The following is a 25,163-nucleotide window of genomic DNA, read 5'->3' as shown; positions in this document are numbered from 1 at the left end:
CTTGCAGACTCATATTTACTCCTTGTATAAGAAACATACCTCTTTGAAAAGAAAAATGGTAATGAATAGGGTTGTCCAAAGCCATTCGAAGACCCGACCCACTCGAAAAAATTGACTGGGTTCAATCCGACGTCGGCCGACTCAACTATTCTAGCGGTCTGTGGTGAGCCTTCACCACTAGAAACTAACTTTGGCGGGTTGGTTTCAGTTTCCTTATCCCAAAACTAGAAATCCCCAAACCAACTGACGTACTAAGAATTTCTAGCAGAAAATTTCAAGATTCTAGTGAAAAATATAGAGTCCGATGAAAAATTTCTAGATCCTAGCGAAAGAACCCAGATTTCGGCAAGATATCAAGTAGATTAGATGAGATTTTGACCGGATCTGACAAAATCTCATCAAATCCTGTGAGATTTCAATCAAATTTGGCGAAATCTCATAAAATCTGATGAGATTTTTGCTGGATTTGGCGAAATCTCATTGTTTTCTCAAAACTCTGACTCAGACTGACCCATCCGCCACTTGTTGAAGGTTTAATTCGCCCGATTCGACTAGTCTCTCAGTCTGCAACAAGTTGATGGCTGCTCCAACCGACCACATTAGGTCAGATGCAGCTTAAGCACAAACCCAATTCAACCCAACCCGTGGACAACCCTAGTAATGAAGTGAGAAAAAAATTGTGGAGATCAAAGAAACTGTGGAAATAAACTTGAGAAAGAGATAAAGAAGAAAAGATTAAAAAAAAAAAAGCATGAGATTATTAAAAAATTATGGAAACAAAAATACACAAACTAAAAAATTAATAATATCAACAATGTCAAAGGAAACAAACCTCATTGAAATTGAAGATGGTGATGAAGTGAGTAAAAAGTTGATGCAATCCAAAGGCCTACACAAAGAAATTGAAAAAAGACGCAGATGGTGTGTACTAATTTTTAGGAAAACATGTATCAAATGTGTGTGAGTTATCTAAATAGAGATCATGTATAGTAATTTTTAGGAAAAAATATGTGTCAAACTTATAAAATTTTGATGATCCCTGTGTAGCCTTTTCATTTTGGAAATAAGAAAAAAGAAAAAGGAAGAGAACTTAAATTTCAATATTAAAAATGGGAGATATAGAAGAGGCTAAAATATAGGACTTTGAAAATGAGTAGTTTTATGTGAGAGTTAAACATATATTTTTATCAGATTGTCCTTAAGTTCTGTCTTTGTTTAAATGTAGAGTGAAGATGTATTTTTGAACCACATAAATGAAGCACCCAACAAGGAAAACCCCTTAAATAGTAGAATAGATTAAAAAGAAAAATAACTAATTTTTTTGACAATTTTTTATATTTTCCATAAAAGCAGTATCAATTTTTTTTTAAAAAATATTTCATTAACAAATGCCTTAAAGATACCATTAACAAAACCATTTATTTGTTCATAAAAAAGTACCATTTATTTACTTTTGTTTTTTTATTAGTGTTTTATTTTTTAATTTTATAGTTATGATAGGGTGGACAATTTATATTTTATGCATCCGTTAAGAATATTAGGAGTTGCCAATTAAAGTGCAAAACTCTTGGTATTCTTTATTATTGTTAGTATTATTACTAATTACTAATTTGTTGGTCACGTAGATATTATACAAGTATTTGTGCTAGTTCCTTCGAGACAAAGGATGGTGAGTTTAAAAATTTAATGAAGTTGAAAAATATATTGTAAACTCGAAGATCACTAATAAGTTTGTATAGAGTAAAAAAAAAAGAGTGGAATAGTCTTCTAAAATATTACACTTCTTTATATAAATAAAAAAGAAAAAGAAAAAGAAAAGCATTTGCTCTGGTTTGGCCACTGGGTCACAAATGTTTCCGGTTTGGATGATCTTTATCTAGAATGGGTTTAACCGTTACTAATGCCGAAAGCGCCGTTGGTTTGCCCTGGTAAATATTCGTTGTTAGAGAGAGAAGATGATGAGTGTTGGAACTTTCGACTGACATGACATGGCAGCATTTTATTGGTCAGTTTAATCCTACGTTACAAACTGCAGATGATAAATCCAAACCAAACCAAACCATATCTATTAAGGTATCTTCTCACTTCTCAAAGTGCAAAAAGTAGCATAGTTCGGAGATTGTGTGTATGTAGTTGGGTTCTAGTACAAAATCCAAGTGGGTGAGCAGCTGAGAAGCTAAAGAGTTAGTAAAGACACCAGAAGAAGAATTTCCAGAAAGTAACAATGCTTCTTCTCTCTCCCTCTCCTTCTCTCTCCACACCCACCCACCCTTTTCTTGTTAAACACAACCTCTGCTCCAGGTTCTCTCTCTCTCTCTCTGAGTTTCTCTCTTTTTTTGGTATATATGTATGTGTGAATTTGTTTATGCATGCATGTCTTTCCCTCTCCAAGATTTTTTTTTTTTTTTTGGGTCTAATGCTGTGTTGTTTGTTGGCAATCAGAGACCTGACCAGAACTATGCTAAAGCACAAGAAATGTAGAATACGTGACAAATTCCAACCATGTGCATTTGCTACTTCAGAACCCACTTCCCAAAATGGGTTTTGCAGAAGGGATTTGGTGCTCTTCGGCCTATCTTCCTCATTCTCTTTAATCTTTCCAACTTTAGGTAATTTGCACCTGTTCACCTTTTTTTTTTTTTTTTGGTTAAAGCTAGGCTGTGTTTGCTTTTATTTTAGATTCTTTGTACACTTTGAAAAAACAAAAACATTAGAGGGAAATTAGAGGTTCGATGGGCAAATGGGTGGATATTCTTATATAGGAATGACTTTGGAAATTGATTTTTTATTCATTTCTTCTTCTGTACATTCTAAATTATGTTCATTTGTCAAAATTTCAAAGAGTTTAAATGAATTTAAAATTCATTTAACTAAGCCTCTCTTGCAGGTTCTCTTGCTGGGGAAGAGTTGAAAATGGCTCCACTAGTTGATGAAATAAATTCCTATTCTTATTTGTACCCAGTGGAGTTGCCATCCAAGAAGTTCCTCTTCAAATGGTAGGTCTTCTGCATAAATAAATAAAATTTTTGAAGGCTTTTCATTTAAAACAGAAGGGAAAATTATGCAATTTGTTTTTTTGATGCTGGAAAATATTTTCATTATGAATTAGCTAATTGTTCCTAAGCATCTAAGGATGTGTTGCAACACGTCTTTTTCAATGCTATATAGATTAGAGAAGATCGGATTCTAGATATGAAATTTTTCACAAGTTCGTCTCATATTCAAACCATTTAAAATATATAACCGTTTCTATATTTCTTAAAACATTTTCAAAACCATATACTTTAAATTCACCAAAGCAATCAATTTTTTCTTTGTTTACAATTGGGATTTTTCTGTTCAGAACCTCTAGGATAGTCTTTCCCAAAATTAAAATGTCTTGATTCTTGAAGTAATTTATGTAAAAGCAGGCTACTTCTCTTTTTTTATTTGATAATTCCATGGTTGGAGGTGGGGGGATTTGAACCCTAAATGTCTCCGTTGGAAACATTAGAAAGTGTCAGCTAAGCTACAAGGCTCTTGGCAGTTACTTCTCTTCTTCTTCTTCTTCCTTTTTTGGTAATTCTTTAGTTTTTTTGTGCGTCCTTAAATTGTAGGAAACCTGACTCTTTTCATATATTTAAAGGGTGGAATCTAGGAAGCCAGAACGCTACTCGTCGGCTGCACCACTGTCCCGTAAGTTCAGCTAACTTTTCTTTGCAATTGGATTATTGATGCTACTTCTCTACAACAGTCCTGGTTTTTGGTACATTGCTCAGGAACTTTTTTTTATAACAATCTATGAAAAACACGAAGCAATGCAGTCTGCTCACATATTTAATACTAACCAGATGTTTTTTTTGAATATCATACAGCCGATGCACGCCTACGCATTGTATCAGAGCGTGTTGACATTATCGATAACCTCATCATATCTGTCTCGGTAACTTTTGATACAACCATGTACTTTCTAGTTAAATAATTTTCGGATATTTTTCAAGGTTAGTTTATGTGCTTTGATTCAGATAGGTCCCCCGAATTCACAGTTTCTAAAGACAAAGGACAAGAAGACATGGATTGCGAAAGATGTTGCTGATTCTGTTTTGTCTGACAAGTCTGCCTTGGTAATTGAACCTGCCTGTCTCATATGATCTAGCCCTTCATGTTAAGGAAATGCATTTTGGTGGGGCTAGCACTCTGTTTAAGAAGAACTTTTATAAAGAGGAGAGCATAAGCAATGTACTAAAAGACTTGAAGTTTTATTAGGCAACTTCAGATTTTTCACCCATTTAATGTCTTAGATTTCATCCTGAGACTTAAGTTGGATTACAAACCTTAGAGGGGAGATCTAAGTTCTTACCGGCTAACCTCAAAAAGCTCTCTATGCTAATTGACAATGGCCCTTGAAGTATGTGCATGCATATTTAAATGTTTTAAGACAGCAAAGGAAAAGCTATATAGCCTTTTCATTGTTATGAAGTGAAATTCATGAGGTCTATATATTTATACTGGTTACAAATAAGTGGTTTGATGGTTGGATGAAGCAATAGTAGACATGGTCCATCATAGAGCTACATCTGCTGTGATCATTGTCGTCTCTTGTTGGATTCCCTTCCTTCCAAAAGCTTGACTTGATGGAAGTCAATAATGCTTTGAACTAACTTGATACTATATTTTGCAGAGAGTCACCTCAAGTCAGCGCATGGCTGAGAGTTCAGTTCTTGATGCACATTCTAGTGAAGTAAGCTCTCAAAATTTATGTAACTTTATAGTGTCCCAAAATTGACCTAATTTACACAGCCAAAATCGTCATCATAAATTTCATTTCTATGTACTTGGATGCATATGCATACATCTCACACACTCATATGTGTCGTGTGTCTTAATGTGTATGTAGAACTTGATCTAAATTACTTTTTCTAGATTGATGGGGAGCCATACTGGTTTTATGAATACCTTGTTCGCAAATCACCTACAAAAACTGTAAGTGTTTATTTCTTTGGTAGCAATTTTCATTGCAAAGATATGAATATGCTGTTGTAGTGTCATCAATGCTTCCATTAAAATGTGCAGGCTCAAGGATCAAACCTTTATCGACACTATGTTGCTTCAACAGCCGAACGAGATGGTATGGCCCAATTATTTCTCAGTTCTACTATTCTTTGTTGTGCAAGTATAAGAATGTTAAAAACACTTAGTCATGCCTTTTCCAATTATGTGTTACTGTCTTGGTTAATCCTGTTCTTGAAGATTTTTTGAAATACATATATCGAGTGCTTGAAGCATTGAGGTACATTTTTTTTTGTGGGGTAGGGGGGGGGGGGGGTGTTAGGGTGGGGGGAAAGAGAAAGAAACGCTTCAGTAATTTGTGAGCTTAGTCATATTCAATTTCAAATTGGTGGGGGCAAACTACAATAGGAAAATTTGAGCTTATGTCTACTGTACTGTGATTATTTGTTAGATTCCATGGGTAAGCTAATTTGTTCATTGTAGATGAATACTTGCTCTAGTCCAGGGATTTCAGTTTATGCTTGTGATAATAATTCTTGCACTTCAAGATTTTTCATATGACTTGACAAAACTTAATTGCAGGTTACTTGTACTCTCTAAATGCTTCAACCCTTAACAAGCAGTGGGACAAGGTATCCCTCTCTCTCTCTCTCTCACACACACACACACACACAAACACACAAACACACACTCACCATGTAACACACACGTTGTTAGCCTTTTCATTTTCTTTCCTAAACACACTTTGCTAGCATTACAATTCCTATCTATTTTACTTGTAAAATGATGTTTATATAAATCCCAGTAGATCAATAATCTAAATACATTTATTGAAAACTGAAGCCTCTGTTCAAGAGGGCTTGAGGCTGCTCCATGTATTGCAACGTTATATAAGGGCTTCTTTCTTTTTTTCTTCATAACATAATCCAAACAAAATAATGAAATGGAAACATAATCTAAGGGAGGGTGGAACTCTCATGAAAACTAAATCCTCTGGTCAAATGAGTTTAAGGTTTTGCCACATGTTGCAATTTTTTTTTTTTTTTTTTTTTAAGTGTCAAATTACATTTTTTGTATTATCATATCATACATATTAAAATATGACAAAGATTCAGTCTTACACGCTATGCTTTCTTCATGTTTATTATGAAAATGAAAACATAATCTAAGGGAGAGATGAGCTCTCATCTTATGTTAGTGACACATGAAGAACATTTTTTGCTTTTGATAAATATACAGTGTTTTATGTTCACTTTAGTCCTGTACCTCACAATGAGAAAGACACTTCATCACATGACTTAAGACGGTTTTTTTTTTTTTTTTTCATTACCAATTTTTGGTGAGCAACTTCAAAAATATATGCAAGATATTTTTTATATATTTACTGTGCATAGCATGAGCATACCGCTAATACCAAGATAAAATCACATGTATGAAGCTACTCTGCAATAGCAATTACAAACCGTAATAGTATAGCTAATAGGAATGTTAGAAAATGCCTTCTATATAAACAGTACTCCAAAGAGTTTAGTGACTTTAACCCAAAAGTCCTCACATAAAAAAGGAGAAGTTTCTTAGAAAAACATGAATAAGGTTTCTTTAAGAATAGTTTTGTGATTCTTTTGGGATTGAAAGTTACCCACGTTTGTGAGCTGAGGGTTTGTTATTATTGAGTATTGGGGCTCTAGAATTCTGAGTCTCATTTGTAAGTTTGTTAATTGGTGTTTAGTGTTTTATTTGAGTGTAATGGGATTTAGGTTAGTTTGTGTTTGCAAGGTCTGAGGGGTACTACTATTTACACCTTAGATGATTGATATTACACCATTTTGATTTGCATATCAATTGAAACGAGTCTGTTTAGAACGCATAAAGAACCATTAGTAGTTAGTTCATGTTTGCGTGAGATTCAAATACCCTATCTCGCTGATTTTATCTTTATTTATTAAAAGATAAATTTTAATACTGAGACGAGGTCTATCATCTATCTGAGCTTAAACTGGCTTTTGTGTGATGCAGATGGGGCCTTTCTTGGAGAAAACCGTGGCTTCTTTTCGCCTCATTCCTCCCACAGAATACTATGTCCCTCCATATAAGGATCCATGGAGATTTTGGTGAACCATTTTATTTTTATTTTTTTGTCTTTAATTTATTCTTAATAATAGGGAAAAAACCAAAAATTTTGACAATCAAGTGTTATTCTTTTATAAAGAAACTTTTAAACTGAAAACTGAAAATACTGTAGCAAATAATTTTAAATGCCAGCTGATTTTTTGAGGCTGAAACTACTGTAGCGCATTTTTTTTTTTAATTTTTTTTTTTATTTCACTCCTTTCCCAGTAGCCACATAAAAATTTGAAAAAAATAAAAAATCATTAGCTTTTTCGGCACTGAGAAGTGAAATGTCATCTAGGTCTTGGAGGCCTAGTGTGAAGGAGTTCCCAACACTAATTGAAAGAAGAGATGGGGAGCATGGTCTCTCGACCTAAACCATTCTCTCTCTCTCTCTCTCTCTCTCTCTCTCTCTTTGATATGCACGAGGTGGAGCATCCTCTCTCTTTCTCCCATGGGGTTTGGTCTTATGAAGAACTAATGTTTTAGTTTCCTGATTTGGGAACTCGGTGGTGGTGGATGGGTTGATCAGCGATTGGTTTGATGGGTTGATTGGCAGTGGGTTTGATATGGGAAGTTGGTGGTGGTGGATGGGTTGATCGGCGGTGGGTTTGATGGGTTGAACGGCAGTGGGTTTGATGGGTTTGATATGGGAAGTCGGTGGTGGTGGATGGGTTGTTCGGCGGTGGGTTTGATGGGTTGATCGGCAGTGGGTTTAATGGGTTTGATATGGGAAGTCGGTGGTGCTGGGTGAGGTTGAGATTGGTGATGGGTTTCATTTGTGTTTGTTGGGTAGATCCGTTTGATTTGGTTTTGGTTTCATATGGATTTGATGGGTTTGATTTGGTTTTGGTTTCATATGGGTTTGATGGGTTGATCGGTTTGATTTTTTTTCATATGGATTTGATCGGTTTAATCTCAGATTGGTGGCTTCTATCTTGGTTTTGGTTTCATTGTTTTGATCTTCTGTTTTGATGGGGTTGGGTTTCAAGAACATGAATAATCATGTTCTAGGAAGAACATGAAGAACACGAAGAACGAGTCCTTCCAAAAAAAATAGTGAAAAGAAAAGGAACAGTACATGCTTAGTTTTATTGAAATAGTACACGCATGCAATGTTTTATTGAAACGGTGCGTTCAAGTTTCTATTTTTATGCCTTTCAGCCGAAGTTGTTGCGTTTATTTCGTGGGCACTGTAGCGTGGGTCCCACTGTGTAAAACACAGACGCACCATGTTTCAGCAACATCCAAACGGATACTAAGTTCGAATATGTTACTTTTTACGTTTTTGTCCATGATCTAGTCTAAGATGCTCAACTTTCTCTTCTAACCTACAGGCTACATTCCCTTGATGAGCAGCGAAAAAAAAAAATCACAAAAGATTACTAACATTGCTTCCATTCCCTTGGACTGAATTTGAGCATTCTTTTTAGTTTCCTTTCTTTTCTCATAAGAATCATGCACATCTTTAGATCCTTAAAACCAAAATTTTCATTTTAGATTCTTAAGAATAAATTTAGATTGTACAAGAGTTCCTCTCTAATTCAAAGCCACATGGAGATCCTAATAGATCAAAAGTCAAAACCAAAAACTAAGCTTGTTGCAAACATTATGAAAAAGGTTTTAAAAGGCAAATCTATCACATGAGCATTTACGGCTTGTTCAATAATCTATGCGTTTGGGCCACAAGCTGGAGGTCCCTTGTTCACAAATTGGACTACGGTAGAAAACATTTGCAAACAGGAAAATTAAGTTGAATCCATGGAAGCATGAAATTGTTCACATGGTTTCTAGTTGAGGGCATGCACTCAGATGTGTGAAATTATTCGATCCTACGGGAATCGTCCTCCCTTCCCCTTTTTTCACAACAAGCGTGGGTCACAGGTTTTGAAGGGGAGGCCGAACATATCATCAATTAATTGCAAATATTTCTTTAATTTTTCAATATGCACCACCCCAACGTCCCTAGTATTGGATGTGTATTTGAATCACACAAATAGATGAAATGCAATTTATTGCTATAACCGGGTAAAAGCTAATACAAAAAGTAAATTTTATTGTTGATATTCATTTAGAAAAAATGAAATCATGCAAATTTTTCTTTTCATTAATATTGAACTATGTACAAGGAAGGATGCCAAAAATATGAACAATCTCGCTTTTTTTTTTTTTTGCAAAGAATAATATCTATTCACAATAACTTTACATTTCAAAAAATGCAAACCTTCTCTTATCTCATTTAGGGGGAGAAGGGTGTAATTAATGTAGGAAGGGCCAAATACTAAATATGTTACAGATGACCAATGCTGATCACAGCTTGAGGGGAGATATGTGGTGTACCAAAATTTTAGTTGGCAGAACATGGCCAGTTGGTTAATCTTGTGATGTAGCAGAATATTCAAAGAGAAGGCGTTTGGATGGAGCAGATTGTAGGAGCACTCGCAAGCGGCTTGTAAGCTGGTAGATCAAGGTCCACTGCATTGCCATCTCTGAGTCTTTCATCTGCCTAATAATGGAAGCCTATGAAGAAAATAAATAGAGGAAAAGGTAAGAATGGGTGCATTAGATGATAAATAAACCATTCAAGGAAAATAATAACAAAATTTGTCTCTTCTCAACATTAATCAACGAGAATTGCCAATGAGCCAATGAGCTCTAACTTGACTGGGACCTTCTCCCCTCTTAAGTTACAGGGGAGGGCGAGGTAGTGGGTTAAGACTCTATGTGTAGTGGATTCTAGACTTACTGAATTCGTGTGTAACTTAACAATCAAAATTAATCAAAGAGAAAATTAACACCAAAACAGCACATTCTTCATTCTTTGAGCTGTTCCAACAGCCCCTATATATATATACGATATGTATAAACACCAAAAAAAATGGGCATTGAGGTTTAGGATAAAACTATTCAGTCCAAATGTTAAAGTGGTGGCCATTGTCGTTAGTCCTACAATGGTATGAAGAGAAAAGAAGGGCTTACTTGTCCATATGATAATCTAAAAGTTCTATAATTTTTTCCCCTAATTATCAGTGATCCAACTCAAGTGATTCACCTTTTCACTAAAATATCTGATTAGACATATCAGTATCAAAATATTAAAATTTGAATGCAGTGTAAAGAGTTTCAAGATAACCTGAAGGCGTTTCCCTAACTGAAATTCAACCTCAGTACCAAATGAAATATTGTTGGCCAGAGATTTGAAAGGATCAACTGTAGGATCAACAGAGAGCAAGCTAGGGATCTGTGGCGCATATACTAGCCTCCACCTAGCCTGGCCAAATTCTCCCTTCCCTTCAATTCTTGGCATTAATGTTTCAAGTGTTGCAGTTGCAAGCTTTTTGAATGCAAGCTGACCATCACCTTCCAGGATGGACTCTGCCAATTGACTCTCAAAGACTCTAGCAGCCTGTGGATGAAAAAGCAACTGAGATCAAATCACCTTAAGTCTAGAACATCATTTCAATCTGGTTTTTGCAAATGCAACTATTAATTAAATTCATGATCAAGTTGGAGGTAGATTCAACCAAGAGACTTCTACCAGCCCAAAATACTTCATAGCATGCTGAAATGACACGTAACAACAAAAAAACTCTAAGGAAAATGCTCCAATTGCATAGATAAAAATTCACCCACATGCTGCAACAAATTTATGTACAATTCTGCATCCCTGAGGCAAGCTTTCAAAACACAGGAAAAATTTGAAAACCTGGTTTGATAATAAGTTTGGAAGCAGTGTATAATTTGATCTTTGATTTGTTCCTGTGATTTTGTAAATGCATGAATGTGACGTACCGAGAAATGTACAGTTCAGGAAGGTTCAATTATCCTAATAGAATTTCTAGATTGGCGGTATTATCAACATAAAGTTGTAAATTATAATAATTAAATTTCTCGTTGGCAATTATGTATATTAAAAAAATTATGAAAAGCCTTTTGATCTTTTATTTTCTTTTTCTTTGTTTTTTTGATAGCTATTGCCTCTTTTTCTTTTTCTTTTCTACTTGAGTACTGTTGATCATCAGCTCATAACCCTTTAGATATTCAAAGATAAAATTTACAACATTTGTTGAATCGTGTTTTTCATTATTTGAAGAATTGTGTTCTTGTACTGCATAGAAAACTCTATAGGTTGACAAATTACCATTAGTCCCAAAAACTTGAGTTATTAGGAAACTGTGAATTACATTATTTAACTATTATTCTTACGAACTAGTAGTGGGTCCAAATAAAAACCAGTAAAAACTTGCCTACTCAACTGTTATGAAAAATATTGTGAAATTTTGTGTCTGTAGCATTACTCTTATTTTTACACTCCCCCACGTGTGGGCATAGACTTAATAAGTGGAGCCCAACACATGGTATTTTTTTATTTTTTATTTATGGAAGGTAGAGCAAAGACAAGATTCAAACTCAAGATCACTTACTTTGATACCATGATAAATTATTACTTGTCCCAAAAGTTTAAGCTATGAAAATTGTGAATTTAATTATTTAACCATTATTTTGAAACAGGTCAATCTTTAATGTTGCATGAAAGTAATTGATGGGGTTAAGGCTCTAGACAGGACGAACTGTTTAACATAAATAAGAGAGAACCACAATTTCAGACCCAACCAGAGTATTGGATGTTACCTCAGTAGGTGATAAGCTATCCTGTTCCACAGAACGTGTTGAGGTCACCACAAGTTTTTCCTGCCATTTGCTGGCTCGACTTTGAATTCTGAATTGCCACTCAGATCCAACCAAAGCTAAATCTAGCATTGGATCTAGACCATACTCAGGCTCAAATTTGGCCACATTCAGATGCTCTCGCTTAAGCCTCACCTGAAGTTGTAAAGGTCAACTCCACATTCTCAATGAAAAGTAAAAAGCCAGCCAACTAAAAACTAAGATTAACAAGCACTGTACAAGAATGTTTGCACTACAAAGTCAAGAAACATGGGACTCACCTGAGTTGCCACAAGATTCACATCACCATTTTCAAACGTTAGAATGCCCTTAGGTTTTATCCATTTGGGATGTGCCAGGCCATTTAGCTCAAGCTCTCCACTAACAGCAAAATTAAGAATCAAAGGATAAACTATCCTCAATTCTGGTCCCAGAACAAGCTTCAAATCACTGAGGCGGATGTCTACATTAGGTTTGATGTCTACTTGCTCTATTTCCTTTCCAACTTCAGCTGATTTAACTGTCAAGGTGCAAAAACAATGTAAACAAAATAAAATTTGCAAGATAACAACATAAATGCTGATTATGCTTTTATGTATTCATTTAAAACCCATAAAATTAATAACCAGAACTTCTCAAATGCATCCATGTAAATCTGAACCCTACTGCTATTTTTATCTTAAACCCACCAATTTAACGTCCAATACAATAATATTTGATAATTACCGATTGTTCTAAAAGTTTAATGACGTAGGACAAGGGGGAACAACAAAATCTGATTTAGAACACCCAGGGCAGATCTGGTATAGCTTGGGTTTTGAAGAATTAGGGTTATGTTTTGGTGGGGAATAGGCTAGAAAATAATAGGGATTATAGGGTTTCCAAAGGGGACAAGGATTAATAGGGTTTGGGAATGAAAACAAATGTGAAAATCAAGATTGGGTTGCTGGGAACAGTGATGTGAACATTAACTGTAATAGTAAAATTAAAGAATATAGATAAATTCTAGGAATCACACCTAGACTTCCTAAGCATCACACCTAGGGTTCCTTGACATCAAACCTCGGAGAAGGTTGCATCACACAAATCCTAAAAGAAAGCTTCATAGCTCTTAAATTCTGAAAACATTAATTAACTCAATAGAAAGTATTACAACTCTTTAAATAAAACACTAAGGTACCGTTTGGGTACTGATTATTGCGTCCATGTTTTGTGTCAAAACGTGTTTCGGGCCCTTTTTTTTTTTTTTTTTTTATTTAATGGGACATGAACGATGCAAATAGGCATATCTACAGTAACCATTTGGCGAACAATAACTTTTTTATTATTTTTTTTATTGTTTTCAGTTTTTAGTTTTTAGTTTTCAACAAAATAAACGGTATCCAAACAAACCATAATACCTAATCCTAGTTGAACTAGGATTTCTTAAAACCCTAATTAGACTTGGACTTGGACTCCTTAGGCTTTTACTACTACTGATCCCAACTAAATAACCAAGCTTAAAATAAAACTAAAGTAAGACCCAGTGGACGGTAAGCATAGCCCATCCCAAAATATTTGGAAATTACAAAATTGCCCTTGATACATAAAATCAAATAAAATATTATTGATTTGTCTTCCGACCGCCTCCTACATCACTTAAGCAACTAGGAAATAGTGAATTTAATCATTTAACCATAATTCTTACACTCCCCCTCACATGTGGGCCTAGACTCACTCTTAATAAGTGGCCCAACACGAGGGATTTTTAACATTTTAAATAGGAGGTAAAGTGGTGACAAAGATTGAACTCAAGACCTCTTGCTCTAATACTATGACAAATTACTAATTGTCCTAAAAGTTGAAGCTGTTAGGAAATTGTGAATTTAATCATTTAACTATAATTCCTACAATATTAATTCAAAATTCTTGGAAACAACATTGATCCAAACCATTACATACTGGAACTGAGTATAAAAATATGAAAGAGCACACAATAATTCATTTATATATAAGTTTATCTCTAGTACCTTTTAAATATTAGCTTCCCACATTTCAATTGAACTTGATAATTCCTATCAGAAGACCAATTTCAATATGAAAAAACTATTGGATATATCATTTTTTTTCCAATCTAGTTTGAATAGATAATAAGGGGTAAACCAGGTAGTTGTAAACAAATATAATGGATAAGTACCGTGAAGGGTGCTTTACAAAAGATAATTAATTCTTTCCAAAAACTTGATTGAGATACGAACCCCCCCACCCCCCAAACAAAAAAAACAAAAAAAAAAAAAGCTTTGAGAGGCCAGTTTTTTGTTAAAAATCATTTTTCAACAAGAGAAAATGCTTCAAGCTAAACCTTGAGTAATGATTCAGTGCCCCATGGAAACAAAAATTAAATCCATGTGATCAAGCGAAATCTCATCTTACTGCATTTATTGCAATATCATTGACGTAAAAGGTTTACATATCAAAAAGGAACTTATGAAACACTAATGTATCACCTGTGGGTGGGGAGAATTTGGTCCATGCAGTAGCAGGTTCTGAACTGAAAAACCGCGAAACATATCTCGAAGCAACTGCATGATTGATGCTACTACTAGTAAGCTGGGACTGACTTGATCCCAATCTATTAAAATGAGCAGCTCCACTACCCTTGTCATGTGGTAGATATGCTTCTCCGTGGCTCAATTTAACATTCCCAGAAATGTTTGGTTGCAATATAGAACCAGCTATTTGCATCTGAGTGTCAACCTGGCCACTGTGATTTTAGAAGATGTTAGTTCTGTATGGGCAAGATGAACAGAGAAAGCAGTTATTAAGAAATCAAAAGTAAAAAATTAAAAAAAAAAAGAAAAAAAAATTGTGAATTATAAGCTCAAAGGGGAAAAAAAAAAACTTTAAAAGAGGATAGATATCTTATTTCTATTTTGAATAGTAACAAAACAAAAACCAATACACTATCATAAAATGTAAAACATGTTAGAATATTCTACCATGTAAAGCATATAGCCATGCACATATATACCCAAACTTTAGTTACTATGAGGTAGAGCACATTAGAAGTTATAGTTACAAACCTTAAAATATTCTTTGCCCGTACTTCCAGAACTTCACATTTCAATTCAATTTTATCCCCAAGGGATGCTTCACTGGTTCTGAGGGGCAGATTCCCTTTCACAAACAGCTTTCCCCTTCTGCTCACTCTACTCTCCAGTGAAGTGATGCATAACCTATTGGATTTTACATGAACCGTGCCACCAAAGTTTGTCAGTGGTTCTCGGAGAACTGGCGAAGATATAGACGCCCTGTGGAATGATGCAGATCCATCAAGCACTGGCTGTTCAGCTGTACCTCGGACCTATTTATTTTAAACAAGTACCCAAATGTTAGGGAAGCAGACTCTAACTAATCACTTTAAATTGCAATTTTACCTCAAAAAAAAAAAAAAAAAAAATTATTGCAAGTATGAGCTTATATATATATATATATATATATATAAATGAGCCAATGCAGAATATTTTTTACTTGGCCCACCTGGAGCATAATTTCAGCATTGCCATGAAGCCAGTTAGCATAAGGAGACAAAGCTGTTAACAACATCATGCCCCCATCTTTAATATCCGCATCAACTCTAACCTCTCCTACATCTAAAATGTTCCAGTTTAAACCTTTAAGGCTTTCTGTCAATTGAGTATCCCAACCTTCTTCATTTCTATCTCTAGAAACTTTCTTTTCACTGGCTTCATCAGCAGACCCTGTACCCTTCTCTTTTGACCAACCAGGGATCCAAGCTGATCCACTTTTATCTGTTTCAATATCTTCTTCTAGTAATATATTATTTTGGAAAGAAACAGGGACACTTCCTTGAATGTGCACATGACCATTTTGAATGATAGGTTCCAATTTTGCATTGAATAGAAAACGACTGGTTGAGGTTAGGGAAGCAACAATTTCAGCTCGTCCCAAATCAATGCCCCCAATGGCACCATCAAGGAGCCTGACTTGCACATCACATTCTGGTTTTGCAAGACTCCCTCTAAGATCTCCTTCCATGTGCAATATACCCCTAATTGGTGCTATCAATTGCCGCAAAGAATGAACAGCATCAGTAGCTGAGGATTCAATGACCTGAACCAATGTAGGGACTAGACTAACAGGAAAATTTAGAACAGCAAAATGAAGATTGGTTTTAGGCCCTAACAAAGTTCCATCAGCATGGATTGTGGCATTATCCTTCTGAATGAAAATTCTGTCCAGGCGCAAACCATCATCATTGCTGTATGCACCACCTGCCAAAACACGCTGAGTTTTATAGGTACCCCACTCCCAATCCTCCCCATGAAAGTCAAATTCTGCCTGAGAATGAAAACAAGAGAGCCAATTATCAGAAGACAAAATTGGAAGCAAAGTCCAGAAAAAATTAATGGCAGTGATGAAATGAAAATTATCTTAACCAAAAAATATAAATACTCATAGAAACCTTTTTTCAATGGTGCTCCAAAGTGTAAAAAAATACGTGAAAATAATCCCCAAAGGAGCCTTAGAGATCCAATAGGCCACCTTAGAACTTAAAAGAACTTTTTCATATCAAAGATACATAAAAATCTAATACTCAAAATGCAAGTATGTATATGGCAGAATGGTAAACTTCAGACATGTAAATCATGGATTGCAGAGACACATGCACAAACACACAAACACACAAACAAACAGATACACAATCTCACACATTCGTCAAATCGAAATGTAGGGTAGAAGGAAAAAGTAAGAGTCATAATACCTATACATTTAATATTCAAAAATCTGATTTCATAAGGTAAATTACCAAAAAAAATGGGTGAATTTTAAGACGTGATGCAGAACGGAAATGTAGTAAGGGGCTTGATCTTGTTCTAGCTTAATGAAACCCTTAAATTCATAAAGGGTTCCTTGAATCCACAAGGAAAACCTGGAATCCACCAAAAAAATAGAGAAAACCTCTCTGGAAAATATTATTGATATTTTGAAGTCTAATTTTCGTTTTACCTATTGCAGACCTATTTAAATGCCTCAGAAAACTTAATTCCAAATAAAAATTTTCCAATTGATCCTAATTGATACCCTACCATAATAAGACCCTAATTTTACTAGGAAATCCTTAAATACACACCTAAAATCAAGGAAATAAAATCCTAAATACTAAAATAATGACAATTGAATAAAAATTCAAAAACTAACAAATGATAAAAATTAAACCCCATATCTTGTCCCACATCAACATGTTTGCAAATCAAATAATTATTTTTTCCTTCAGGTTAGATAAGTGTATTAATGAGTAACATTTTTGGTGGCTGCAAAATGAGAAGTTTACAAAAGAAACTCATTATTCCAAGCACAAGTTTTTATGCAACCCAACATCCAATGGTCTAGATGGTAATGTATAAGTGTATTAATGAGTAACATTTTTGGTGGCTGCAAAATGAGAAGTTTACAAAAGAAACTCATTATTCCAAGCACAAGTTTTTATGCAACCCAACATCCAATGGTCTAGATGGTAATGTATTTTTGTCAGTATAGTAATCCACATTTAACCATTGGCCTCTTTCAACAAATACGTCTATGGCTATGGTATGCAAGGAGCTAAAGATATCTACCATTGTGTCCCCATTGCCTCCACCACTTGCATCAAGAGAGCCATGCCAGCGACCTTTAAGTTCTGCTAAACCTGGAAGACTTAAGTCTTCAAGAATAACTTCATCTGAAGAAGTGTAATGCCCCCGTATAACCTGAAATATTAATACAGCCCTTAAAATAACAAAACACTTTGAGCCTCAGGCACCTTCAATGCGGTTCATCTTATTACCAATAAGAAGGTAAAGGAACAAATTAGATCCTGAAGCACCAAGTCAGAGGCATAAAATATTGTATTTTGATAATAAATGAACATATGGTTTTTGATCAACAGAGTACCTCAAGCAATTGATTAACAGTGTCAGTATATAATCCCACTGACTGCAAACTCTGAAGAAAGAGATCCTGCATTCAGTCATAGACATGCATAATCAGTATTCTCTTCTCTTTATAATACTAAAGAATTATTATTTATAGCAAGCAAAACTACAAATATCTCAGTGAATGATGAATAAGTGGAAGTATGGTCCTATGTGTTTGGTAGGAAGGATTAAATAGTAAGAGGACGGAAACTTACTGTATCTTTCCTTTATTTGGTAGGGAAGAAAAATGGGAGGAAAGAAATAGTTATTTGAAGCAATTTACTATTATATTCCAATTATATAAGAATCAATTTTTTTTTTTTTTTTTTTCAAATGAAGGGCAAAATAGTCATTGTCTGTCTCACCCATATTTTCCTCTCAATTTGGAGGGATTAAGTTTAGTGGGCTAGGAAAGAATAAAACCCCACCCCATTTTCCATCCTCTTTTCTCTCCTACCAAACATGCGAAAATACTCCTTTCTCTCCCCCTTTTTTCCCACTCTTTTCCATCCTTCCTAAAATAACTACAACCTAACACACTCAGAATGTACATATTACAGTTACATACATACATATATATATATATATATATATATCTTCTTTCCCCTAATTTTTTATTAAGCTGAAAAACAAAGAAAGGACAAAAGGAAAGAGATAAAAATAAAATAAAATAAAAATTTCATGCTTACACATTAATAGGGATCAAGACTTAGTTGAGTAATGTAAAAAGGAAAAAGAAAAAAAATTTCATAATCCATCCCAATGTGCAGACACAGCTCATCTGTACAGTACAACATGGTCATCTGTGTTAAATTACCGACTATCCCAAAAGTTTAAACTGTTACGAAATTGTGAATTTTAATCACTTAACCATAATTCCAATACTTCCCCTCACATGTGGGCCTAAACTTCCTCTTAATAAGTGGGGGCCCAACACATAGGAATTTAACATTATAAATGAGAGGTAGAGTGAAGACAATGATTAACTCAAGATCTCCTGCTTTGATACCATGTTAAATTACCAATTGTCCCAAAACCTAAAACTATTAGGAAATAGTGAATTTTAATTACTTCACCATAATTCTAACAATCTGAAACACAATGCTATAGCAAACTAAACATAGATTTTACTAAGTTACAGAAGTGTGAACGATCTATTCATTTGATGCTTCCACATATTCTCCCGAGGGACAATGTTGCAGAGTAGGGGAATTTGTAATAAACCAATGTGATGGAGAATAACAGTACTCATCCTTGCTTGGTAATATTACCCATATCAATTTTGTGCTAAAGCTAACTTCCGATCCTAGAGAGTTAAAGTCAATTTCAAGCAACCATATGCTACTAAACTACACCCAGATTATTTTGATGATATACATTCATCTCCAACAAATTTAAGTGGAATACAACCTTTGATCTGGAATGAACAGCAGGATCTGTGCTTCGAGAAAGAAGTCTGGCAAGTGGAAGCATCTCAGCAACCTCAGCTCTAGGAACTTCAAGTCTCATTCTCCACCTTCCCATAGAAGATATGACACTACCCAGATTCCCAGCCATTGCCCTTTTGAGCAAGCCACCCCTTTCTTTGCCAGCAGGGCTTCGATCTCGGGTACCAGGCAAGACATATTCACCTTGAAGCTCATAACGGCTACTGCTTAGTTCCAGAACAGTTTTCTCAACAGTGATCTATTCAACAAGTACAACATCAAACATTTCATTCATAATGCTGTAATTATAAAAATAAAATTACTGATATAGATACTGAAGCTCATAACAAATGAAAATAATATAATTATTTTGCAGCAACATATAGCCATAACTTTGTTTCAGAAATTTTTTATAAAGTGATCTGAGGAATAATTCTCATATCCTAAAAATTAGAAAACAATAACAACAATATTGTTTTTGGAAAAATAAGCTTTTGAAAATTGACAATAAACAGATTTACCAATATTTTAGCAATATAATCTAAAATAATTTTGAAAATAATGGGTGGAAAAGCATTTAAGATATCAAAAGAGCTAAAAACATAAAAAATAAAAAAATAAAAAATAAAAACACGTAGGAGGTAGAGCATGTGTTCTGTTTGGAAGACTCAGGTACAAATGTGGTAGAATGTAAATAGTACCGACCAACACAATTACTACCACAAACAATACTGACCAATGCGATCTAGGCCTACTTTTGTATTTTAAGAATTGAGATTAGATAGATCTTTGATACCAATTGTTTGAACGACAGCCTCCTTCTTTTACTTCTGTTACTTCCAGGGATTAGAGATTGGAAAACAGATGGATATCTCTTTTTTTTTTTTTTTAAGTACCAGATATCTCAAATTTTGATATCCTGTTTCACCGCTATCACAATTTCTCTTTTGTATCTTCCTCTATATAATCATATTGGCATTTGGAAGGAAGAGTTTAAGACAATTAAGGCAAATCCTATAAAGTATGATATTCAATAACTTTACATAAAAATAGTTGGTGGAGAAGAAGCTGAAGCTATTATGAAGTGAGCCAACATTATGTCAACCTTATTACAGTACAATAATAGTGATGATATATTATATGATATATTATTGCTATCACCATTGTCACTGGTGATAGCAACTAATTAAGCTCATAATAGGAAACACTTGAGATGATCGTTTTAAATTTCTCAACCAATGAACCTGCCAAAAGGATAGATTCAAGGTAAAAACTATAGCGTAAGTACTCACAACATCCCCACTCCATCTGGCAGCCACATCTAGGGCTTCACCTAGCACACCACTGAATTTTGGCTGAAGCACAGATAAAACTCCATGACCTCTTCTCTTCTGAAGGTTAAGCTGAATTTCTGCCTGAAAGTATAGAACCAGCAACAGGATGAGTAACAATCTCAAATTTAAATTGCTACTGACAACTTTTTTTTATGAATAACAGAAAATTTCATTAAAACAGAAAAATGAGAATCCAAGTACACAGGAAGTGTATAAGAGAAACGCTAGAAATCAGGAAAAAAGATTACTACTGACATCTAAAAACTAATCATCATGAAGCTTCAGTCAGATTAAGATTCCAGTGAATAACAAAAGGCAGATTTTCTTTTCAAATTTTCACATATAAATATAATAGCATGGAAAGAAGAAACAGCATATCACCATTGACATAATTGCCAGAAATTGCATTAAAAAAAAATCCAGAGAATGCATAAAAAAAAGTGAATAAAAATTTGAAATTCCAGGAATAAGAAAGAAAAAATGGTTCAAGAGAGCTTTTTCAGTTATATTTTCCCTATAATTACCAGGGAGTTATGATTAAAAACTATGTCGCAAACAAGATTTTTTTTTTTTTTTTTTTTTTTATGTCAATTGTAGTAAAAACAAAAATTACATAGGGTACAATAAGAGTAATATGAATTATATCAGCTGCATACCCATACCAACCCCTTCAAATCAAGTATACAATACCATAAGTCAATGAATCACATAAAACCAAAGGTCTGCCCCCATCCAAGGAAAACCAAGTAAAATGAGTCCCAACAAACTTGGATTTCACCCTCTCAACACCCACCTCTTTTCCTGTAAAAATCCAACTATCCCTGTCTCTCCATATCTCCCATATCACAATGTAGCTACATTCCAAACTGTATTTAGGTCTTCCGCGCCAGCATTGAAACACTCTAACTTATTTAGGCATCACACATTTCACACCAAACACCTCAAATATAAAAGTCCATAATTCCCTCACCATCAGGCAATGCAATAACAGACGAACAATTTTCTACCCATTCTCTTTGCACATAGCACATTGATTCACAATAAACATACCTCAATTTACAAGATTGTCTATTGTGAATATCTTTCCAAACTGTCCATAAAAAGAAAGCCAGCCTCAAAGGAGCCTTTAACCTTTATATTGTCTTACAAGGGTCAGAAACACCATTCCTTCTTAAAGCCTCAAAATACAAACAAACGCCAAAGCACCCATCTTTGCTTAATTTCCCAAGGACCTGACCCTCTCAGCCCACACTAATCAAGGTAGAATACAGCACCTTAAAAAAAAATAGTAATAGATTCCAATTCCCAGATCTGAGCAAGCCTCACAAAAACTTGATTCCCTGAACCCCTCCATTAGTCAACTCTATGCACTAGTTTACTCAAGCATCTTTATTAACTGAAAGCTGAAATAGATTAGCAAAAAAGGATGCCAAGTTATTATTAGTGCACCAAACATCATGCCTGTGCCAAAATCTAACTCTTCCACCTCTCCCATTTTAAAGCCAACAAATCAACTTAATGAATCCCACCCTCCTCTAATGGCCTTCCAGACTCCATCCCATGTGTTGTACAAACTAGATTTGAGACCTAACATCCCTCTTCCTTACCCTCACCAATCTTTTCCATAAGTGATTATTTTCTTGCGAGAATCTCCATAGCCACTTCTCAAGCAATGCTTGATTGACTGTGCCCAATTTTTACCTAGCTTCTTCGATAAAGCTACTCACAGAATCTCTTTAGACTTTTGCCCTCCGTTGTCACCACTATTGCCAAGTTCATCAGCTCTGGCCAATTCGGCTAGCACCCCCCCCCCCCCAAACAAAAAAAAAAAATCTTTGCTCTTCCGCCGATCTCCACCATCCCAAAGTTTTGCTTCCCCGCCAATCTCAACCTCAAGCTTCTTGACTTTGGATCCATTGAGTTTTAAAAAGGAAAAAAAAAAAAAAAAATGAAGAGATCTACAGAGGGAGGGCAGAGGAAAAGGGACGGGTGGAGGAGCAAAGTAAAGGAAGAGCTAGTGGGTGTCTGGGGAGAAAAAGAAGAAAAAAAGAGTAGGGGTAACTTTGAAACAAAAATAAAAAACTGTGTCATTTTATGAGCTTTAATGGCAAAATTTAGATAAAAGTAGACAGAATGACTAAATTGAAAACAGATGAAGTTAAAGGAGTGAATTGGGACGACGTGCGCATGCGCCGGGGGGGGGGGGAGTAAATTCGAGGACTGGCTTAAAAATTGACCAAAGTTAAGAGGGTGATGAAGACAAGGAAGAGCTCAAGGAAAAAGAAGATTAAATCTACAAAGATTCAAGAATTGTGGTCTAGTTTTGATGTTTTTTTTTATAGGTTATAAGAATATTAATAAAACAAACTAAAAAACAGATGAAAGCCAATACAAGGTGTTCATGATGGTGAACACAAGGAAAAACAACAACAAAGAATAAGAAAAAACTTAAAGAGCAATACTAAGAGAAGAAATAAACTCTAAGATAGTGGAGCATTCCGAAAAGCCCCAACACCTAGACCAATCAAATAAAGTCTTCTGGTAAAGAGCTTGTAATTGAACCAAGGATTTTTCGGTATCCTCAAAAGAGCGTCAATTTCTTTCCGTCCAAACAATCCACATCAAACAGTCAGGAACCATATTCCATATATCTAAATTAAATTTTCCCAGCCAAAAACTCCAACAATACACCAAGTTTTCCATAGAGCCTGGCATGACCCAATGTGTCCCAAAAATCTGAAACATATAAACCCACAGAGAATGAGCTACCGGACAATGGAGGAGAAGATGATCCACCGTTTCCTCATTCCGATGGCACATACAACACCTATTCACCAAAATGCGCCCCCTAAGCATAAGATTATCCAATGTAAGAATCTGCCCATAAACCGCTGTCCACACAAAAAATGCCACCCTCCTAAGAATCTTAGCTTTCCAAACACCCTTCCACGGAAAATTAGAAGCAGCTGCACCCCTAATAATATTGTAATAGGACCGGGTATCAAACATGCCATTCCCTTTAAGACACCAATAAGAAGTGTCATTCCCACCACCCCTAGGGATCCGAGATTGAATGAACTCAAGGAAAGAGAAGGCAGCCCCTAATTCCCTTTCATGAAAATCCCTATGAAATCTCAAATTCCAGATACTATTGCTACCACCCTCCTGGTAGCATAAAACGTCAGAAATGCAAGCTTCCTTGTCATTAGAACACACATACAACTAAGGATAGAGCCTTTTAAGTGAGTTATCTCCAACCCACTTATCATGCCAAAAGAGAATACGAGAGCCATACCCCACCACTAAGGTCACATGGTTGGAGAAACTCTCCCAACCATCATGAATACCACGCCATGGACCACATCCGTGGGCCCTTCTACATATTTTAGTATTCCACCCCCCTTGACTCTCACCATATTTAGATGCAATAACCCTCCTCCAAAGATGAGTGCCTTCTCGCCCAAATCTCCATAATCATTTCCCTAACAAGACTTTATTAAAATGCACTAACTTTCTGATCCCCAAACCACCCAAAACTATCGGTAAACACACCTTCTCCCAAGCCACCAATGGATATTTGAAACACTCCTCTGAAGATCCCCATAAAAAGTTCCTCTGAATACGCTCCAATCTATCAGTATTGAGTCTTTTAGGTTGAGAAGCTTCTGGATCAGTTTTAATTAAGTTCTATTAGAATAAGGGCAATTTGGTAATTTCTAGAAATCTGGAATGGGATGTCCTTGGGTGTACCAAAGTCCCAGGAGTCTTATTTTATGTTTACGTATTATTAAGTCTTTTATTTAATTATTATTAGTATTCCTATTCGTTCTAGGAATAGGTTAATTAGAGTCCAAGTCCTACTAGGAAAAGGATAACTATAGCCTCTATATAAAGGCTCTTTTGTGGTCATGTTATTTTAGAATATTGTGATTGATTAATAAAATTCAATAGCTGATTTTAAGCTTTGTTTGTGTGATGTAAACTTCTCCGAGGTGTGATGCCAAGGAACCCTAGGTGTGATGCTTAGGAAGATCTAGGTGTGATTGCCCAGTGTTATTTATGTTATTTTCTGTTTATCCCCTGTTTCAGCCCCAAACAGCCGTCAACATTCATTCTCTTCTAACCTAAACTTTTAAACATCACTCCTTATTCAAGAATTCATCAAGAAACCTAGTATAGTGCTGAACTTTCTTAACAGTCCTGCATCAAAGGGTGTAGTTTGTAATTTAGACAAAAAAAAGTTGTTAGGACAACTCCTCTTACTGGCTGTATACTAACCATGTCACCATTGTCTCTCCTCTCCACCCCTAAATTTACTTTCTCTTGATAAGTAAAGACCTTTACAAGATCCTGTTTATGTTCAGATGGTAGCCAATCCTAAACATCATGAAATTAGCCAACTTAAAAGAAGAAGAAATAAAAACTGTATTCATTCACACAAGCCTAAGCCACCAAGTCACTAGAATAAACTGTTTAAACAGCAAGAAAAATCTGATCCATATAAAGGGAAGCAAAGAATTTCTTCCAGAAGGCAGCATTACAAATTTAATCAAAATATCACGGGCCTATAGCCAAATTAGAAAATACTTATAAGAGCCAGAACATATAATGTTGCACAAAAGTAATTAGACCTTGAGATCCAGTCCTGCAAACCCCCCCCCCCCTCCTCTCCTTTTTTC

At 35.2% G+C, this 25,163-nt stretch overlaps 2 protein-coding genes across 4 annotated transcripts in view; one reads left to right on the top strand and one right to left on the bottom strand.

Moving 5' to 3' along the window:
* Positions 1-1,913: 1,913 nt before the first annotated feature.
* LOC115972467 (psbP domain-containing protein 5, chloroplastic) lies at positions 1,914-7,271 on the top strand. Of its 2 annotated transcripts, none has more exons than XM_031092765.1 (11): positions 1,914-2,301; positions 2,443-2,609; positions 2,888-2,996; positions 3,626-3,675; positions 3,855-3,922; positions 4,026-4,103; positions 4,661-4,720; positions 4,903-4,962; positions 5,053-5,107; positions 5,572-5,621; positions 7,006-7,271. In XM_031092765.1, the coding sequence occupies exons 1-11, from the start codon at positions 2,225-2,227 to the stop codon at positions 7,102-7,104; spliced, it is 873 nt and encodes a 290-aa protein (XP_030948625.1). In that variant the 5' UTR covers positions 1,914-2,224; the 3' UTR covers positions 7,105-7,271. The 2 variants fall into 2 exon arrangements, with proteins under 2 accessions (XP_030948625.1, XP_030948624.1); XM_031092764.1 differs by having other exon boundaries at positions 1,920-2,301; positions 4,005-4,103.
* Positions 7,272-9,242: 1,971 nt separating this feature from the next.
* The window catches only part of LOC115971016 (protein TIC236, chloroplastic), a 55,153-nt gene continuing 39,232 nt past the window's right edge, over positions 9,243-25,163 (bottom strand). Inside the window, exons 14-24 of one of the 2 annotated variants that reach the window (XM_031090679.1) lie at positions 20,443-20,565; positions 19,134-19,409; positions 17,701-17,766; positions 17,385-17,516; positions 15,286-16,107; positions 14,829-15,109; positions 14,253-14,509; positions 12,048-12,286; positions 11,731-11,922; positions 10,232-10,522; positions 9,243-9,618 (exon numbers count right to left, since the gene is read on the bottom strand). In XM_031090679.1, the coding sequence (XP_030946539.1) occupies positions 9,472-9,618; positions 10,232-10,522; positions 11,731-11,922; positions 12,048-12,286; positions 14,253-14,509; positions 14,829-15,109; positions 15,286-16,107; positions 17,385-17,516; positions 17,701-17,766; positions 19,134-19,409; positions 20,443-20,565 (2,826 nt within the window). In that variant the 3' untranslated portion in view covers positions 9,243-9,471. The remainder of the gene's footprint in view (positions 9,619-10,231; positions 10,523-11,730; positions 11,923-12,047; positions 12,287-14,252; positions 14,510-14,828; positions 15,110-15,285; positions 16,108-17,384; positions 17,517-17,700; positions 17,767-19,133; positions 19,410-20,442; positions 20,566-25,163) is intronic. The other variant, XM_031090681.1, reaches the window with a different exon arrangement.

Source organism: Quercus lobata, chromosome 12 (assembly GCF_001633185.2).
Source record: "Quercus lobata isolate SW786 chromosome 12, ValleyOak3.0 Primary Assembly, whole genome shotgun sequence".
NCBI lineage: Eukaryota > Viridiplantae > Streptophyta > Magnoliopsida > Fagales > Fagaceae > Quercus > Quercus lobata.
Note: the sequence above shows the minus strand (reverse complement) of the source record. Positions and strands in the feature narration are given on the sequence as shown.

What these genes read in the sequence shown, in the direction of transcription:
- LOC115972467 (XM_031092764.1), top strand. Translation starts at nt 2,225, where the DNA reads ATGCTTCTTCTCTCTCCCTCTCCTTCTCTCTCCACACCCACCCACCCT. An exon ending in TTTAATCTTTCCAACTTTAG is followed by an intron (nt 2,610 to 2,887) that starts GTAATTTGCACC and finishes CCTCTCTTGCAG; the next exon opens with GTTCTCTTGCTGGGGAAGAG. An exon ending in GTCGGCTGCACCACTGTCCC is followed by an intron (nt 3,676 to 3,854) that starts GTAAGTTCAGCT and finishes AATATCATACAG; the next exon opens with CCGATGCACGCCTACGCATT.